The 21085-nt window shown below is 40.9% G+C and overlaps 1 protein-coding gene across 14 annotated transcripts in view; it reads right to left on the bottom strand.

Moving 5' to 3' along the window:
• Window positions 1-21085, bottom strand: part of CALD1 (caldesmon 1) — a 180822-nt gene that overhangs the window by 34358 nt on the left and 125379 nt on the right. For 3 of the 14 annotated variants that reach the window (XR_011904050.1, XM_072340286.1, XM_072340366.1), the window contains exon 1: window positions 19599-20603. The exons of the other annotated variants lie outside the window; for them this stretch is intronic. Coding sequence is in view for 2 of the 3 variants with exons in the window: in XM_072340286.1 (XP_072196387.1) it covers window positions 19599-19645 (47 nt within the window). In the remaining variant the exon portion in view is untranslated. Of the gene's footprint in view, window positions 1-19598; window positions 20604-21085 lie in introns of those variants that run through there. 14 annotated transcript variants of the gene reach the window in all.

The raw sequence follows: 21085 nt of genomic DNA, 5'->3' as shown, positions 1-21085 counted from the left end.
CGTGCTTCCAACATGAAAAAAGGCGGTATAACCTGCAAGCATTATTCTGGTAAAGCATTAGTAGTACCAAGTCTATCATACTACATATGCAGCACAACTGAAGTAGAGGAGACTGAGCACCACATCTGTGTGCTCCCACCACTCTAGGTAAGGATAATTACAGACATTCTGCCTTGCTGGGGAGGCAGGAACATTACAAACATGTTGAAGTCAACGACAAATGTTCTACTTATTTCAATAACATTACCCTCAAACTCAGTGTGATGAACCTACAGCCGAAGGTAACTCTGCTGCATTATGAACACAGGCAATGGCACCAACTGCCCCAGATTTTTCTCAGAGAGACTCAGCACCCTTTGAATTTTGTGTCAAGCACTGAATTTAGATGCAGTTGTAACCCAGTAAGAAAGTTGGTGATAGCAAATACAATTATTCAGTCTAGAGAAGAGAAGGCTCTAGGAAAACCTCATTGCAGACTTTTACTATTAAAAGGGATCTTATAAACAAGATAGCAACTGACTTTTTACATGGTCTGATAGTGATAGGACAAGGGTGAGACATGTAAGGGATAAACTGGCAGAGGGGAGAATTAATTTAGATGTCAGGAGGACATTTTTACTCAGAGAGCGGTGAAGCACAGGAACAGGTTATCCAGAGAAGCTGTGGATGCCCCATCTCTGGACGTGTTTCGAGGCCAGGTTGGATGGGGCCCTGGGCAGTCTGGTCTGGTGGGCAGCAGCCCTGCCCACAACAGGGGGGTTGAGATTGTGTGGGCTTTTGAGGTCCTTTCCAGCCCAACCCATTCTATGATTCTATGACTGTGAGGCTGAAACTGTTTCATACAATCCAGCTTCTACTAGTTTCCATTTAAAACCACCAATCAGCTCAAACATTATCTAAGGCACTTTGGTTTTAGAATTTCTTGCCAGCACTACTACATTATTATTATAGTCTGAGTTAGGACAGCACTGAAATTTCCTGATCAAGCTCAAAGGCCTGTTATAGTAGGCATTTATGAAGGTAGGGGAAAATCTGGTCCCTGTTCTAAACAGTGTGTGATACTGATAGAATATAATGATTTGAAACAGCACCTACCCTCAATGAGCCACAAGCTAAACCTGATTAATCTTTCCTATTACAGTGCTAATTTAAGATGAGTTAAACTGTTCAGTTCTAGAAGAGACAGGGAAAAAGAAAACTGTGGATCTGAGCTCTGGGGAAATTTCAAACAAAACAAAAGTCTTTGAGCATAGATTTTTAACAGCTCAGGTCTGTCTCTTCTTTCTGCCATGACTCACTCAAATGCCAATCATTCTTTGCAATTACCTGCAAAAACCACCTTGCATGCATAGAACCAGTGACCAGTGCATTGTTCAATTAGATGCAACTGTGCTTATTTGGCAAGTTCTTTCCCTCACACTTTTGTTACCTGGGAGCAATTATGGTTTGCCCTGCATGTATGCTACAGATTGATTTTCTCCGTGGTCCATCCCAATAAACAGGATCACTCATCCCAAATCAAACTTCTTCACCTCCATATGAAACTTAACCTCTTTTTATGAACTTCACCCTTCATTACCTAACACCACAGCACTGACATCTTTGCACTTGCGTGTCTCCTAATTGATAGTAGAGGGAAGACATCAGTAAAATATCTTTGATGACAAATTTCACTGCCAGATTTGGTCTATAGCAGCTGAATTTGTTGGTCTCCTGCACTCTTGGAAAGCCTATCTATTTACCCAGCCTCTTCCTGAAAGTATGGGTGGGGTGAGGATGGGCTCTGTCATAACACTCTCTGGAGAGTGCTCTTTATGTCACTGCCAATATTTGGTCAAGTTTTATTTATGATTCCATATGTTTTTAATTTTTTTATTGTTCATTTAATTTGTGTTATCATAGGCATGCTTCAAAACGCAAACATAAACAACTGATCAATCCTTACCTCCAAAAGATAACAAATGCACATGCTTTCAGGATATTAAATTTCTATCAAGCTTTGCATGTCATAGATTAGTTGTATTTTGTTCAAGCTGCATCTAAAAATATGGTGAATAGTGGGGAAGAAGTTGTGGGGAAAACTATTTCTTCTAACAATTTCTTCATAGTCCAGTGAGAGCTGCCAGCATTCTGCTAAGACCTGATCAAGAAGATTCATTTTTATGATGGAACAAGCAGAATTTCAATCCAAAATGCTCATGTTTCTGAAAGATGTAGTGAGTGAAAACAGGGGATTATGCTGGAGACATGCATACATGCCACCGCAGTTCTGAGCGCAATGTTGTGCACGAATGCTCTTATTAACACCCATATTTTTCACATATTTCTCAATTAGACATGCACCATTTTTTTTTTTCACTTTGAACATCGAAGCTGCAAATGGATAAAATTAACCAATGGATGGAAATTAAACCCAGACAAATTTAAACTGGAAATGAAGCACATGTTTCTAACAGTGAGGTTGATTAAATATACGAGAAATGATGGAATATTCATCTTAAGATAAATGCTTTTTTGGAAGTGATACTGCAGTAAAGTACTAATTCTTGGGCTCATTACAGACACCACTTGGTGAATTTCCATTACCTCTTATGTATCAAAAATCAGGCTAGATGATACCGTGGCTCATGCTGGACTTAAAAGTGGTCTTCCACTTACAGAACATACGTGTCTTCTCATTCACTTCACAACTCATCTCAGTCTCACAAATACTTTTACTCTTTTCACCCACGCATTCTCCAGAGCTACGCAGCCAATATTCCTGACTTGGCATGTTACCCACAGAATGTACGCACATGTTCTCTTGGAAGAATAGACTGACACACCTTTCAGTGTAGTCCTTTCTCATTTACATCATTTTCATATTGCCATCTTCTAGTATCCTTTGTTTTTTTTTAATAGCTCCAAAAAGTTTAAGGAATTTTTTTTTCCTCCCTCTGAGTAACTGTCTCAGGTTTTTCTTTCCATTGGATCTGGCATCCATATTTTCCTACTATGCCTTTACCAGCCTACTTTATTATCCTACATAACCCTTGATCTAAAATGTCTAGAACATAAAACAATGTGTATTTAAACAACTAAACTATTGTTTCATCTATGCAGAATCTTCAGATGATCTATACTGGTTAAGGATCTGACTGTGAGATTATTGCTTTGTTTGTATGACAAAAGAGCTAAGTATGGGAACGGAATGGGATTCTTCCATGTATTCTTCTTTGTGGTTTCTTTCACTTGGTAGTATTTGATATTTAGTTTTGTTCACAGGTAAGGGAAGAATAGGTGCACTTCTCCCTTCAACTAATTTCTCCTTTCAACTAATCCCCCCCAACCCCCCCCCCCCCCCCAAAAAAAAAAAAAAAAAAAAAAAAAAAAAAAGGCATAAAAAGTGATTTGTAAGCCAATAACCACAAGTGAAAATGACTCCAAACTGATGAAAAAATTACCAAGTAGTTCATGCCAAAAGTAACCAGGAAATTTATTTCACTGCTGAAGATGCCACTGAAGCTTTCAGGACAGATTCTGGCTTCCCGAATTAATGGTTTCTGTTGAAAATGCATGTTTCAGTTCATTTGCAGCCCAGGATTTCCAATGCTCTGTCTCATTTCTTGCTGCCTTCTCTTTGTGATAACACTGCTGCTTTGGTTTTAGATTCAGGTCCTAAAACCTGGGCCTTGTAGTTTGAGCCAGTCTGAAATATCACTGAATGGTTCTGCACAAAGGCAGAATGACTCATGCACGCGCCTATTTTTTTTTTCCCCTCATAGCTGAAAACTGATGATCTGTTTCATAAAGTGAAATGCAAGCAGATTCTCCAACCACATCCAAATAACTCTGCTAAATCGCCTCTGAATACCTCAGCATAAATTGCATGCAGGACCGCTAACACGAAGGGTAAAAACCTTCAGCTACCGAAACAATGTTAAATTTGCTTCCAACACATATTATATTTAGATAAAAGAGCTTGCTGGAAATGTCCTAGGGAAAAGCATGTAATTCTCTCAATATGTGAAGTCTGTAATACTTAGCAGTTTTCTTTCAACCACGATAGATTTGACATTGACCAGTCAGGAAACTATCCAGTGTATTTAACCCATTTTAATTTAGAAGTTTCATACAAACAGCAAAAAAAAAAGTAATCGGATAGAAAAGTAATTGGCTAACCTCCTTCTAGCTGATAACTATCACTTCTTTACTGCTTTTCTTGACACTTAGTGGAATTCACACAGAAATCTGTCTCTCTGAACACAAAGAAGTGTACAAAACAAGTTTACTTCTTCCAGCTTAAAAATGTGGAAGCAAAACCCAGTTGCTGTGTGTACCACTGTGGATGATGTGGTATTTGCTGCCTCTGTAGCAAATTGCTTGCTGCTTGCTGCCACCACCTCCACTTTCTAGCGCTTTATTGCATATAAAATCCAGTACCACTTATGCCACATCCTTACCCAGTAATATTTCAGGCATCTCCCTGTTGAAAATAGTGGGCATGTTGCCTAGCTGAGGCATAAGTAAGGAGTTACAGGACTCACCCCCAGAACATACAATTCACAATTGCTACAAAGCCAAATCATAAATTTTCTTTCTTGTGGTTTTGGGTGCCTGTATTCAGTAAGGCTTTCAAGGCACTTTTATACCCTCAAATTGCTAGCATACTAAATGTATACAAAGTTAAGGACTAACTCCTCCTGTTCTGTACTGAATTGCAAGCAAAGCTCCAACCAATGTGATTGAAAAGTTCACTGAAGATAGAAGGAACTAAAATGAAGAAAGAAATCAAGACTTGTGACTTTTAAAAGATCCCTTACATTCTGACAATTATGGTCTTTCTAGAAAATATGTAAAAGTTTTGAGGAATTAAATTAACTTTTTTTCTTTTACGGCACCTTTAAGCAAACTCATGCCTACAACGTGTCATGCTCAAACTACAAAGTTCTGCATTCCCTTCAAGAATCATTTTAATCTGTTCAAAATTCATGTTATCCTCTCCAGTATCTATCAGAGATCTTTAAATGAGGGCAAGGAAAAGAAAAATAGCACATTACTCTAATGTTCCATCACAGTGCCCAACCTACTCACAATCAACTTCCAGCACACTTTCATTCACCACCCATCCTGTCAAAACAAAACATGAAATTTGAGAAGAAATATGTCTTTTTTTCCTAAGATGACAAATCTTCTCAATGAGCAGAATCCCTTTTGGCATTTTTTCCCTGCCAGGTTTTGCAGGGTATAAATAAGAACTAAGGGCCAGGACACTACATACATGTGAATCCTGAGGGAAACAAAGTGCATGTTGATGGATATCAGAAGCAACACCTACCAATAGCACTGAACCCTACTCAAAAGGAATTATTTCATCCTTCATGGAAATGCAGCTGTGCCTACATCAGGTCAGCACTTACTCTACAGCTGAGACTCTAGAATGGCAGCATCAGTCTCCGATTTAAGATTGAAACTAAAACTGAGTGAAGATTAGAACAAAGCTAGAACAGAGAGCCAGCCGGGCAGGGAAGATGGAAGCAGGGATCATATAGGGAATATGGCTGTAGGAAGGGGACTGGAATGATATGCCTCCCTGGGCTGGGGAGAGCCAGCCAGCAGCAGGGGGTGACTAGAAGATCCCTGAGGTCTTTTCCAACTTAATGATTTGATGAGGAGCCTGGGTGATGGAAAGTGGATAAAGCTTGATGGAGAAATACTCAGGGGACTGGGACACCAAAGAAGGGAAGAGGAAAGAGATCTGCTAGGAGGCAGAAGGGACAGTGAAAGCACCAAAGCTGAGTGAGCAGCTTTGATGTCAAAGTATTGAACCTTTTCCATGGCTTCTAAGCCAATCACAGAATCACAGAATCACAGAATGACCCGGGTTGGAAGGGACCTCAAGGATCGTGTGGTTCCAACCCCCCTGCCTAGCAGGGCCACCAAACATACGTCTTTACTAGATCAGGTTGCCCAGAGCCCCGTCCAACCTGGTCTTGAACACCTCCAAGGACGGGGCATCCACAACCTCCCTGGGCAGCCTGTTCCAGGACCTAACCACTCTCCTAGTAAAGAACTTCCCCCTAACATCCAACCTAAATCTTCCCTCTTTTAACTTAAAACCATTTCCCCTAGTCCTGCTATTATCAGCCCTTTCGAAGAGTTTGCTCCCCTCCTGGGAGTAAGTTCCCTTCAGGTATTGAAAGGCTGCAATGAGGTCACCCCGCAACCTTCTCTTCTCCAGGCTGAACAAACCCAACTCCCTCAGCCTGTCCTCATAGGGGAGGTGCTCCAGCCCCCTGATCATCTTCGTGGCCCTCCTCTGGACCCTTTCCAAAATCTCCATATCTTTTTTGTACTGAGGGCTCCACACCTGGACACAGTACTCCAGATGGGGCCTCACAAGAGCAGAGTAGAGAGGGACAATCACCTCCCTATCCCTGCTGACCACCCCTCTCCTGATGGAGCCCAGGATCCCATTTGCCTTCCGGGCTGCCAGAGCGCACTGCTGGCTCATGTTAAGTTTCTCATCTATCAGGATCCCTAGGTCTTTCTCTGCCGAGCTGCTCTCAAGGACAACTCCTCCCAGTCTGTACAAGTGCCTGGGGTTCTTCCGGCCCAAGTGCAAAACCTTGCACTTTGCCGTGTTGAACCTCATTAGGTTCACCCGAGCCCAGCTTTCCAGCCTGTCAAGGTCCCTCTGAATGGCATCCGTTCCCTCCACCGTATCGACTGCACCACTCAGCTTGGTGTCATCAGCAAACTTGCTGAGGGTGCACTCCATTCCCTCATCGATGTCATTAATAAAGATGTTAAAGAGCACCGGTCCCAAGACAGACCCTTGAGGGACACCGCTCGTTACCGGCCTCCACCTGGACATAGAGCCATTGACCACCACCCTCTGTCTGCGGCCTTTCAACCAATTGCTTATCCATCTAGTTGTCCACCCATCAAATCCACTTCCCTCCAATTTGGAGATGAGGATGTGATGGGGGACCATGTCAAAGGCCTTGCTCAGGTCCAGGTAAATGACATCAGTAATGACATTGGTAAGCCAATGCTGCACAAGGACCTGGAAAGCCAAATTCCACCATGACTGACAGAACTGAAATGGTCGGACAGTATGTTACAGTTACCTAGTTACCTATACATTATCTGTTTACTCCCCCAGCCTTGCATAATCTGAAATGCCTATATATGATCAGAGATAGCTATTTTTTTTGCTCGATTCATCAGAAGTATGTGTGTTAGCACTAGTCTGTGCTCCATGAAGCATCAAAACTCCTATGTATATTTCCCAGGGGATTCAAGATTGTAACTAACTTACTACTGCTCAGGGTCAAAGAGGTCCCTGAAGATTTCTGCTGTAGCTTTTAGATACGCAGCAAAATCTGTGCTGCGTGAACAAGGTACAAGGCGTGTATTTGCACACGAGGAGCCTGGAAAAGTAATTTTACCAGATAATCATACAGATAATCACAGAATAATCTTTTTTCCATCCATTCTTTCTGATATAAAATATGCAAGAGGAGGGCACAGCTTTAATGTACCTCAGCAGACTAAATATTGAAACCAACACTTGCAAAAGGAAAAGAAACTGAAATGCAAGAGAAGGACTTGCACTGAAACAGAACAGACTGTGAAGCTGTATACTAACTGGAATAAACCACTTTAGAGGGGATACAGCATTGCAAATACGTTCATTGCCACAGCATATGGCAAACAGGGAAAAAAAATAATTAAAATCAGATGTCTCTAAGTTTTCTAGTACTGATTCCCTATACTCACAATCCATGGATGCTGCGCAGGTGCAGATTTGGTTTCAAGGGAAATTCATGACCGTTCACTTTCAACATGGACAAGCATCTGTCTCTTTCTCAGATACTTAAGAAACCTACTGTCAACAGCTTAGGTGATTAGGAGACATTTTCTGAGAGACAGAGGAGGAATTATGAGCGCAGATCCTGTCATTTGCTAACAAGATTAGGGCTAGATACATTCCATGCATCTCTCTGAACGTTAATCCTGATCTGTCTTTCACCTTCATGAAAGGTTAAAAAAAAAAAGCCAAGCCCTTCCATAAAACAGGCCTGTACAGATATGTAAGGTCACGTACAGCACTTTGAACAGCACATTAACGTCACAATGATTTGCAGACATCGTATACCAGCATTGCGCAATTTAAACAGCTGGAAATTTGACATGTATCCACTGCAACTATACACACATAAACACTATAAAATATCCTGGCTTTATTCTTTCAATTAGCTTTCCCTTAGATGTGCCTGTTTTCCCTTGCACTGCTCCACTGTGATCCTTATTCCAGGAAAGTTTACTTACAAGAAACTAACAAACAACTCATTGTAAAACATTAGAGAAAGTCTGGGTAAAGCTGAAGTCGTGACAGGTGACCATCCACACTGGAAATATAAACACAGAAGCCACAGTGCTTCAGAAAGGGTAAACAAGCAAACAAGTTAAAAACAAAAACAGAACAACAACAACAAAAAAACCCAAACACCTTCTCATAGATCTCTATAGCTCAACAAAAACCTCTCCCATTTCAAATATTCACTAACAAATCATTTATGTATTATGAGTTATTCATAGGAAATATCCAGATTAAAAATAAATAAATAAATAAATAAAATCAGGAAACAAGAAAATAACAATTTTCTCGTCCTGACTGTGCTTGTGGTCCATAGACTTCCAATGGAATACATTCAGCTGTTCAAGGCACATGGGTGCAAACAGCTCACATAAATTACCCTACTAAGATATCGTACCACTGTAAGGGTCTTTTTCCACAGCATATAGAATGCTCACAAATCACAGCAACTATTAAGGTATGCATTTATTTTTCAGACTGGAACAGCAGTTCCATATACAGAGCTAGGCTGTAATAGTGACTGCAAAATGCTTCACACTGAAATATCCCCACACAGATAAGTTCTGCAGGAACATGGGGGAGCTGAGTGGTACTGCCAAGTTATTGATCAAGTCCTGTTTGCTATTTAACAGCTCTTCCACGACCAAACAGCTGTTCTTTGCCCCAGTCAGTCTTGTTTGCTTTGTGTTCATCAGATACAAAACCTGGCCCTGAGCTTCCAGTCCCTGTCCCAACTCTAGTTCATCCAGACACCAACCTTCACACTCCTCCACCAATGACTGGCACTGGTCTGCAGGAGAGGTTTTAAGCAGCATCAGCCAGGCCTGGACCTATGGGTTCTAGGTTGCTTCCATGGAGTCATTTCATATTATGATAGCCTTTGCCACATCATTCTGTGATCAAAGTGCCAGACCCAAAAGTAATTTGATGCCATGCAATTCTTTTAGCTGCTTTTTTCATTATTTTGCTAAAAGAAATTCCAGGTGAGCCCAGGGAAGTGAAAATGAAGGAACAACGTGGATGGATTGACCACAGAGCAGATGACTGTGACCAGCTAGAGAAAGAAACAGAGAAGGTGGGCAGCTAGAGGAAGAGGATTGCAAAGGGCTGCTGTGGCAAGAAAGTGAGCACACTGCAAGTAAAGGCAATCTAATTCCAAAGATGAGGGAAAAAGAGAAATTAAGTTTTCATCACCAAGAAGGTTTTTTGCAGACTGAATTGACATTTTTAAGGAAAGAATAATTGAAAAATTCATTGTTAAATACACAAACATAATGTTTGAGCCAAGGCTTCTGGGATAATCCCTTACATTCCAGGAGTGAACACAAACTGACACCTATTTTCTTTTCCTCATCATATTAGCACTTGGCACTCACTAAATTCTTTCCATCAAAAGGTCCCAACATACTTCACAAATGTTAATTAATCCTCACAACCCCTTTTGACTGCTGCATGCTGGTTATTATTAGTACCATAAAGCTGGTTTATGAAATGGAAAAATAGGGACATACATAGACAAACGCACTTGTTTCAGACTCAGACCCATAGCAGATAAGATTTGTGCATTGGCTGCAGTACCTCAGTCCTGGTCCAAACCACGTGGAAGTTACCAGGAGCATTTCTAGCAGCTTCCAAAGGCCATTGCTACAGATAGGCCTACCTCTTCCTCCCAGGCCCATCACTGACAGCTGCGCCTTGCCAACTTCCATCGCTGCACCCAGAAGTGTGTGAAAGCCACAGGCAGAACTGATTATCCTGGGACAATTTTTGCTGGCATACAGAACAAAGAAGCATCCTCCCCTGAGCTCCCTCTGAGCAAGTGGCAGCCTGTCCCTTCTCTGTGCAATGCCTTCAGTTTCCAGGCACATCCAAATCAGTAGCTTGCATTTTAAAAAGAGATTTGCCTGGTGAAAACTGGGAAAGGAAGCCCAGAAAGCTTCTTTACCTAGAGGAAACTTGCAGCCATGCCACTGCAAAAGAGCTTCAGGCTTCATGCATGGGACAGTGTGCCTCAGCACAGCCTGACAGCCCCTTGAACCACCAAGTTGTGAACTAAGATACACTTCAGTGCCTGAAAATATGGCAAATGGGGTGCAGATTGCCTGCCTAACACTGAGTTTCCTGCCAGTCCTTTTTGCTTCTCACTCTTCAAGTGGTGCAAAAAGCCAGCTTGGTGAGACGGAATTCCCAAAAGGTGATCAGTGAGAAAACACCTGCACTAACCCTACAGATTTTAGTTATGCAGAAACTCTTAAAGACATCACATGAGAAAGCTTCTGTGCACAGCATCTCTCCCTGCACCATCTCCAGTGCCACACAGTAGATGGAACTGGGCAGTGTATCAAGGGCAGGCCTCAATACCTACTTTTGTATTTTAGAGAGAAAACTCACAAAGGGTTTTCTCCTCTGTTTCAGCTCCCCAGAAGCTTTTCCAGTTCCTTCTCACATTCCAAGCAGATCGTGTCACTTCTCACCTAATGGCACTTTAATGGGTGTCTCCATCTTTTTCCTCCACACCTGTGAGCCCTGCCTTAAATTCTCCCAGGCCTGAACATCCCAACTTCATACCCTTGCAACACTATCAGCTTTGGATGATACTCAAAAAAAATGGAAAAATGCCAGGTTCTGCACCTGGGATGGAGCAATGCCGGACACAGGCACAGACTGGTGAATGAGAGGCTGGGGAGCAGCAGCTCTGTAGAAATTGACCTGAGGGTGCTGGTGACAGCAGTTCAGCGTGAGCCAGCAGTGTGCCTGCCAGACAGGAGCACGAACTGTGTTTGGGGTACATTAAACACAGCAAAGACAGTAAGCCACAAGAGGCTATTCTCCTAGCAATGATGTGGCATTGTCTGGAACACTGCATGCATTTCTGGGATTCACAATGTGAAAAGGATGTTAAGGTCCTTGAAAGTATCCAGACGGAGGCAAAAAATCCAGTAACAGGATTGGAAGGCATATGTATGTTCAGGGAGGCTTGGACTGTCCAAGCCCAGAGAAGAGGAAGCCAAGTGGCGACCTGCAGAGGGAAAGCAAAAGGAGTTGCCAAGCTCTGCTCCAGATACTGATGATAAGATGCATGGAAGAGCACAAAACTGCACAAAGGAAGCTGGGCATTTTAAAGTATTTCTCTACTGTGAGGGTGGTCAAACACTGGAACAGGCTTCCTAGAGAGGTGGTTCATGTTCCACGCATTTCATACTCAAGAGGCATTTAGACAATGTCTTTAATAACCTGCTTTAACTTGAAGAGGTCAGGCATTTGGACTAGATGATCTTTGAAAGTCCATTCCAAATGAGCTACTTATTTTATTCTTTTCAGGTCTCAAGATCACATTGAACTTGTCATGCATCTTGAGAAGTGCTGGAAAGAACCAAAAGCTAGGCATTAAACAACAAAATCTCTGCCTGCTCTAGCATCTTCAAGAACATATCCTTTTTGGGGTGAGAAAACAGACTGGTAGCATTTCCAGAGCAGAACTGCACAAGCAACAAGAAGCATACACAGAACAGAAACAAGCACTGTTTTATGCATTCAGAGCATTCCTCCTTCTCATTCAAGGACTACAAGCATATAGCTAGATGGGATGTAACAAAGCTAGACTTTGTCTCTCACCTGATCACTCCTTAGGGTATAGGGTGAGGCTAAAAGGGAAGAATCCAAGAAATCAAGCAAGGAATTAACCTGATGGCTATCTCTAAATGACAAAGAATCAAATGAAGCTATCAGATATGCACACACACAAAAAAGAAATATTTGTCCTCAACTGGATGGGCTTCGAATTATTGCTAGTGCAGATGCTGACAGTGGGAAGATTTCGGGACCATATAGATAAGGACTGGCAGCAGAATCAAGATAGCATTACTACAGTAGCTTTTTAGCATGTTGACAAGTCTTGTGGAAAAGTTGCATTTGCAGAGGACTTCCAAGCAATGTTGCTGTAGGCTTTAAGGTAAATCATAGAGAAACAAAAAGAGAAGCACTTTTTGGCCTTAATCTTTCTAACTAAAGTAAAAGCTTAGCTGACTTTGGAAACAGACGTTAGCTCTGTTAATTAGGCTTTGAGGCTTTTCAAAACCCTAGGAAAGAAAATTGTCCCAGGAAGAGCCAGATGACTAAGGCCAAGATGCACAACTCCATCATACGCACCCAGAATCCATGCCAGTCATTTCCTTCTTTGGGAAGCACAATCCTAAAAATTTCTTGCTTCACAGAGGAAAAATGCTGTAGCACAAAATGTGTGAGGCTATTCCTTGAGAGTAATTTAAGAATGGGGCATATTTCGTTCATTTTGCAAAATATTATGTCATACAGTAGAAAGAGTGCTGCAAGATGAGAATTAAAGAGAAAGGGAAAGGAAACACACGGCAAAGGACAGGCAATTGTAGATCCTGTGAGCTGGAAAGCCAGAGACTACCTGAACGTGAACAAAGTTTACAAAGGTTCTGTTATGGCCATTTCAGTGTGTGGAGATGGTCTGAGTCATTTGGGGATATTTAAACCTACAGAACTGTACCTTGTGAGGCTCATCCTTCCCACAGTCCTACTGCTCAGTTACAAACTCCTTCCCTCCCCACCTCAAAAAAAAAAGTGTAGTAAGGATGGTTCCAGGACACTAATACATACATATATATATGTGATGCTAGAAAGTACATCTTTAATTACAGTGAAGCAAATCCAGCACTGAATGTACTGCAGATGGAATTTGGCAAGCCAATAATCTCTTGTTCAGAAACATGTAATATATATTTTTATGATTAAAAAACACGCAGGCAATTTGGCTATGACAAGACAAATGGAAGCCAAGATCTCACATCCTGTAGTGACAGTTGGGCTGGTCCCAGAGATACATCTCTAGAACAGATCTCCACATTTCTTAGAGTACCCAGGAAGGAAAACAAGTGCATATGAGCTGCTTCTGCAGGAGTGACTTGCTCAAATTTTCTGACATGCACAGCAAAGATGTCAGGAGATGTTTTCTTAAGGTTTTAAGCTGTCTGGCAGAAGAGGAATCCTTTTTTTGTTTGTTGCGCAATACATCAACTATTACGTGGAGGTTCCATACCAGGATTGAGTCTCATAAACAGAAATATAAAGCAGAGCAAAAGTGATCTGAAAAAGACTCAAGAGTTCAGAATCTAAACTGCTTAGGCAGAATTAATAGACAGGTTAGCATGCTAACCTCTCCTAGAGTCACTTTTTCCACAAGAATCTAAATATTTCTCAGCAATGCTTAACCAACATATAGGAAAATGTGGATGCTAATTAAAAAGAAAAAAAGACGACAATGAAGTCAACCAAATCCATGATCTCCAAAAGAGATTCTGACTGAGGAGGAAGGATCTGAGCACAAATAGATATCAGACAAAATTACATATATGTGCACCCAAAAATGAAATGGTTGTGCAACAACCTTTTGGCCGTGACCTACTTCTAACAGCATACCTGTACATTTTGTTTAACATGATCTGTTTCATCCAATTCCTGCTACAAACACTGCTTACTTTTCTGCATTATTATCATGAACGTTATCTTTCACATGTTCTGCCCACAGTGAATAACTTCAGCAATAACAGGAAACGTATTCTCAAATTATTATGTTGAGAGAAAAAAAAATAGGAAAAAATGTTTCACGAAGGGTAGCAAGCTCATAATACTCTGATAAAAATAAATGAGTAATAGAAAACTGAAGAGTTAGTTAGTAGATAAATCATTATTCCTCCTGTAGTCCAGGAGCCACGCAAGGGCCACCGTGTAGGAAGGGATAGCCACTTTGCATCTGTTTTGGCTTCCTGATGCAGCATAGTGAATTCCAGCATAGCCAGCAATTGGCTTGGTGTTTCATTTACCAAGAGACACAGAAAGACTGAGGAAGGAAAGAATTTCAATACCAGCTTCTGTCCTTGCTTGAAACTTTGCTCAGCGTAACTCAGCTGAAAATCTGAGGAGTTCTATTGAGTTCAGATCTGTGCTGAAGCCTCTATTTAAGTCCAGGATGCATTGCTTATCCCTGGAATTTAATGTGAGCCTTCAAAGCAGTTTGAAAGAAAAACAGCAGAGCAATTGAAAGTGTCAACAAACTCATGTAATTTTTACTGTCCTCCAATGATGGATGTATGAGAAAAGGGAAGTTGGATTTTAACACCTTGGACTAAAGTGTGATTTTTTAACAACTTCATAAACCATTTAGATGTTTCAGATGTATAACAAACTCCATAGAAACCTATATTTCGCCATGCCTGCAGCTTGCTCAGAGGTGACTACAGTATGTTATGTGATAAGCTTTTGCAAGCCTAGCAACTAGCACCTCCAGTTTGTGTGCCACAGAGAGATTTTACAGCATGACTGTGTGAAAAGAAGAAGGAAGAGGGAAGGGGGGGGGAAGCGCTCCCTGACTGTCCGCTCTGCAAAGGATTTGAGCTGCAGAAAAGAGGAACCATGTCAGCAAATGCCAAACCAATGCAGTACCTGCCAAACCGCACCTTATCCTTCTCAATCAGCAAAAAAATTATCCACTGCCTGATTTCTCTTACCTCACCAATAAAGAGCTAGTTTTTTTCCCTTATTAGGACATTCTCCATGCCGTAAAATTCTGGCTCTAATGAATGGCTTTAACAATATGTGCTGCACATCAGCACAAAAAGAAAGCAACTAATAAAAATGAAACGCAGGAGGAGAATAAAAGGGCTGAGTCCTAAATTAAAAGGGACGACATCAGCTTAGTTTGGGCTCCAAAATTTGATCATAGATTTTATATATAAAAAAAAAAAAAGAGAGAGAGAGAGAGAATTAAAATTTGAAGGGATAAATGCATGAAGGCTAACATTATACAGACGTGTAATTATAATGTTGGCCCTGCAGCTACTTATACATGTAAGCAGCCTTACTGAAGTCAGAGAAAACTCTCTATAAACTCCAATGCTTACAAAGCTCAAAGCAATTCAACCGTTAGAAAATTACAATATTAAAAGAAAGGAAGTTTTTGCATTTTCTTTAACAAAATAAAATCAAAAGGAGTGAAAAGTTACAAAATTTTAGCTGAGTATTATTCAACTTGAGGTATTTTGCTTGATTGGATATTTCACTGTAGGAGTTTGTATCATCTAGTTTATCTATTTCATAGTGCACTTATTGCACTACATACATTGGAAAGAAGGGCAGAAAGAGCCTGAAATAATCAGCAGAGACTTTCTCCCTGGTCTTTCTGGACCTTCTTGTTTTGTTCCAAATGTGAAAAAGGTGGAGGAGGCGGCATGGGTCTGCACGTTCTGCAGGGAAGGAAGCAGGGGTAGGAAGCAGAAAGATGAATGTCTGCTACCCCCATCCCACACTGACACACCTAGCTTCTACACAGCCATTCTGTTGAGAGGCTATCTGGATTTAAGATCTGCATTAGCACTGAATTCTCTAGTTTTATATATATATAAAATATATAAATATATGTAAATATATTATATATATTTATATATATAAAACTAGAGAATATATTTACATATATTTATATATTTTATATATATATAAAACTAGAGAATTCAGTGCTAATGCAGATCTTAAATCCAGATATATATATATACACATATATACACACATATATATACACATATATATAACCCTTGTTAGAGCAAAGTGATATGGAAAATGTTCAGGATTGTTTTATTTTAATTCAGTCTGAAAGAAGGCAGCAAATCTTTCATTTATTTTTTCTTCTTTTAACTTATTTTTTCTTTCAAATGCAGGTTGGTTAGCTCAGTTTGGAACTGAAAGATCAGAATCTTTTCTTCCAAAAAGTTGGATAGAGGCAGCTCAGTAATTTGCACTTTAGAAAGTGTCAAAAATGTAATTTAAAATATATATATATATTTATATTTCCTCTTGCTTTCATTTAGATAAAGCAAGTCTGAGAACCTGATCCATTCCCAACCAGTTCTGCTCTGCTTGGTACTCTCCACATTTTTCTTGGTTTTGCTAAATTTAGTGTGCATGAAAAACAATCCTCATAGCTCATCTCAGGCACTTAGATTTCCAGAGAGCAGCTTCAAGTCAAGTTTGATACCTCTCAGCACTGTCCTGGCTTAAATCTTAGAAATCTGGTTCTTAAAAAACATGAGCTCAATCTCAGATAAGTGCCTAAAAACACCACATAGATTAATCCAACTCCACACACTGGTCCCCCAATGACTTTCCAGAATCTCAAGAGTTTTCTGACCTGTCCTTTCTCTGTCATAATGTTTCCTCCACTGCGAAGGATAACATCATTCAGAAATGTTTCAGCTGTTGTTGAAATTTCCTTCTGACACTCTGTGAGGAAAGCTCCTAAATCCAGCAACAAAACCTTAGAATGGACATTCAGTCTTCAGCAGCCAATGTCCCTGATTATGTGTAAACCACACACTAAAGTATAAGTATCTCACTTTGGCAGTGACAATTAATGCTCTGTATACAAGGAGTGTTGTTACCAAAGCATTTAACATAAATATGGTGCAGGCAAACAGAAATGTATTTGCATCAAAAGCACTCACCTGTTATTCTACATGTTTTGAATTCATTCTTAAGCATCAGGCACTGATATGCAACCTGGATATAAATAATCTGTACAGCTTAGAAATGAACAGGGTGGTGTAGAGGGATGAGCCACATTCAGAGACAGACTTCTGTTCTCAGTTTTTAAGATGGAGACAAAGAGGCTTTGCTACAGGCTAGCATTTTAGCCACGTGATGCCCATCTTTTTTCCTCAGTAATATAAAAAAAAGTCTTTAAAAAATTAAGGACTGTGGTTATTTCCCCACTAAGCAACAGAAATGAGATGCATGACCAGAAAAGACCAAGAAGAAAGAGAAAGATGGCTCTGAGCAAAAATGAACAGCACCAGTTTTCAGAGCAGAACTAGCCAGCTTCCTTAACCCTTCTCCTTAAAAATAATAGTCAACTATCTTTCCTCTCCATCCAGCCCAGAAACAAAAAAAATGGGAATTGCATATTTGAACGTAGACTATGAGGAACCAATCAGAAAATGTTGTGAAGGTCAACTTCCCAACAAAAAAGAAAATCTGTGAAGTTTAGACAAAAGTTACATTGGTTGGAAGAAAACATTCTACCTGTTGGCAAAGAATACTTTGATTTCTTTAGAAACTTGCACAGCAAGTACTTATTATAGCGTGCAGTAAAGAGAGCCAATTCAATTCCTATACGTTCACTTAGTCTTTATATTTTCATGCCAACCTGAATGATTTCTTGGCTGTGATGAGAGCTTCTGCTTTTAATTTCCAGTGTATCAAATGTTAACAGGATTATATTCAACTATTTAGCAATTACAGGATTTTCTACAACCACACCAAGAGTGTAGAAAGCAGCTCTGAATGATAGCACTGAAACTATCATATAGAGGGACCATTAGAGGACATTCGCAAGAAGCTAGTTAGAAAACCTCCTGTGCCTCATTTCAAAGCAGTGTAATAACAGCCTCCTGCCTTTCCCTAGAGAGTCTCCAGGGAGTTAACTTACAAGAAATTTTATATTTCTTTTCTTTTGCATTGCAATCTCCTGAGAAGGCAGGAGCACTTGGAATGATTACATTATGCCTCCACCTGGGAAGGGCAGTATTTCATCATGTATTTCACTGAGCTACGCTTTGAAGTAGCCTTTTTGGGTAATGTTAAAGGTGTCTTCCCCACTTTTGGCCTGAGGGGAATAAATCAGTTTCCAAATTTTGGCCACGCATTTCATTTCTCTTGAAAGCCCTCTCCCCAAACGAGCTTTGCTGTTCTTCTTCAGATATGCTACTGGAAGTCTTGACAAAAGAAACTCCATGCCTGGTTGTCAGGTGTCTGCTCTTATTTAGAAGCTGATACAGGATACAGGTCTCCCAAGACACAAGGTATAGTAGCTAGTCACGTTTAATGAGAAAAAGATTGAATTGTCTTCAGATGTAATTACACTGGCTTTGGTGAATTCACTCCACAGAACATAACTGTGGGTGATAAAGCAGGCTCACATTGAGACATTCCTCCCAGCATTTGCTTCAGAGACATGCAAGGCACAGAGCCAGCTCATTGCTGGTTCCCTCTCTCACCCATGGGAAGAATGGAGAAGAATCCCCCTCAGCAAGGATATCCAAATACTCTTGTTTGTTGTTGTTGCGTTGGTTTTTAAGCAAAACAGCGAGACCCTGACTGATTTAGCTAATCTGACTGCAAAATAGGCCAGTGGAAAGGGTCTGAAGGTTATCTCAGAGGATCCAGTTCCTCACATCAGATACCAAGAGTTCTGGTTTCTGTCAGCCATACCAGCTTTATAATGCCAAAATCATTCCTTTGCTTCACCCTCACATACATGGCGGTGGAAACAGATCTCTGCCTAGGCAACTCTCTGCTCCCATTTAGCAGTATGGGAGGGCTGGCTGCTGCAGCCTGTGGCTGTTCCACTATGGACCAACAAAAAGCAAATTTATTTGATATGCTCTTAAGCTAAACTGTTATTTATTACTCCATGTCTGACATCATAACAAAGGAGTTCAGGTTCCTGGAAGGGACTTCTTTGGGGGGGGGCTGAGTTTCAGAAATCTCTGACCTCTCTCCAATAGCACAGGATTTGATGCTGGAATCCCCAAAAAGTAGCACCCAGAAATCTCAGTCAGTTTTGAAAACTTCTCCCCAGTGTTAAACAACGCCACTGTACAAATCACGGTATTTTATAAAGATAGTAGTGCCCTGTTTCCCTCTCATCAACAGAGGGAGCAGACAAACAAAACAGCACAACAAGACCCAAATAAACTAGATAATTTATTTGGTAACATAGCACAGGCTAATTGATTTTTGTCTCTTGCTTCCCTCCCACATTCAGGGATGAATGCGCTATGAGGACATTATTTACTCGGTGAATTAAGCAATCTGAGTTACGAGAAAGTTTTCACACAAGCTACAAAACTTCTGTAAATTTCCCATCAAGCAACTCCAATTAGCAACCCGTCTTTCCAACCCATTCTTCTGCCACTGAATAAAGCAATTCAAATTCTGCAATTCAGATAAAAAAAAGATGCACATATGCAAAGCCTTTTCTTTCAGACCACAAAGCAAAAAGAGTAGCAAAAGAACCCAGTCTACATCAAACACTTACTCCCCGGTTCAACCAACTTCCAGCTTTTCACACGCCTTTGCCATCAACATCGTCCAGCATTTCTTACACAACACTAAAAAGCTAAATCCATACAGATAGCAAAATAAATTGACAACTCACTTGGAAAGACTTGACAAGTTCTGCCTGCAGTATGATCTGCTGATCATGTCTGTAGCGAATGAATCAGTGCAAACTGCTGCCAGCTCCAGGGAGAAAATGGACAGATGATCAGGGCGTGGAATGAGATAATAAAAATGCCATTATCCTTTCAGGCATGCGAGACTCATTGGATGCTCTTTCCACCCCACAGGTTAACCATTTGGCCGGTCCTGCCACTCCTGTAATGACACTCTCTATTTGCCTATTGTGAGGCTCATTATCTATCCTGTATCCTCCTCCCCTTCCTCACCCCCCTCTGCTCCAAGATCATATGATTATTAGCTTTTGTGCTGTATTCTCTCTAATAGATGCTCTCTGGCTGAACGTCCAGTTACAGAAATTCCTGCAGATTTCTCAGCTGCTCAACTTGATCGACCAGTGCATGCTCCCCATCCAACTTCCACACACACAGAAAAGTGCTTCTGTTTCAGTAAGTCAGTCCAAGCATGGAGCAGCCTGAGAGCTGCGCAGAGCTGCCTTCACAAGTATTTGCTTGCAGGGAAGCCGCATTCCAGCCTGAGGAGAAATGATGAGGGGAGAGAACCCGAATATAAAACAATAGTCCAGGAAACAGTCCTCCCTTTTCAATCATAAATCATTGCTTAAACATATTGCAGGCAGTTGCATCCAGTCTGACTTGTGAAAGGTCACGCTGGATAAGGTAGCTCAAAAGACAAGAGGGTGACTGCCAAGCAGGAACAAATCCAGGGAAGTGGGAAGTAGCTGCAAGCTCAACGGCAGTTAGGATAAAACCATCTCGTCTTTAGCAATGGGATTAAAAACAGGTCTGGAGCCAAATCAATCCTAACAGACTCTCCTCATTGTTCTTCCATCTAATCCAGGGAACGAAGCAGAAAACAGAAATGCAAACAGAGTAATTTAAATGGAGGCACCGTCAGTTCCCGTGATTTCACATGCTTGGCTCTCATACCTCCTCGAGCCCTCATATTGCGAGTAAGCTGAAACAGCTTACTGTGCAGTCCCACAGCCATTCCACCCCAGGCTGTGATCTCGTTAAACCTCATAAATTACAGGGGTGGGTGTGGATGGATTAATTCTCCAAAGGGAAATCTGTCCTGTAAGCTTGCCCTTCTGTGGGAGAATGAGCAGGCTCAGTAGGTGGCACTCTTCTCTTGGAGTGAGCTGAGGCAGCTCTCTTCCAGAGTCCATGGAGGATGGAAGGTTTCTGTGCAAGAAACCTACAGCTGCACTTGGCACAGGGCACTGATGCTCAAATACTGCGGCCAGTTTATTTTTAGTTTTTTCTCTTAAAAAAAAAAAATAATAATAATAAAAAAAACTTCTCTGCAGTTTCCCAGCAATTACTTCTGTTGAAAAAGGAAGTTTTGTGCTTCACAAATAAGTGAAGGATTCTCATGCAAAGGCTCAGCTTTTTCACATGCTTTAGGAACAGGTTTGCAATACTCCAAGAAATGGCTATATTTTCA

Source organism: Excalfactoria chinensis, chromosome 1 (assembly GCF_039878825.1).
Source record: "Excalfactoria chinensis isolate bCotChi1 chromosome 1, bCotChi1.hap2, whole genome shotgun sequence".
Classification (NCBI taxonomy): Eukaryota; Metazoa; Chordata; class Aves; order Galliformes; family Phasianidae; genus Excalfactoria; species Excalfactoria chinensis.
The sequence above is the reverse complement of the archived record's forward strand: the minus strand, read 5'-3'. Positions and strand labels throughout refer to the sequence as shown.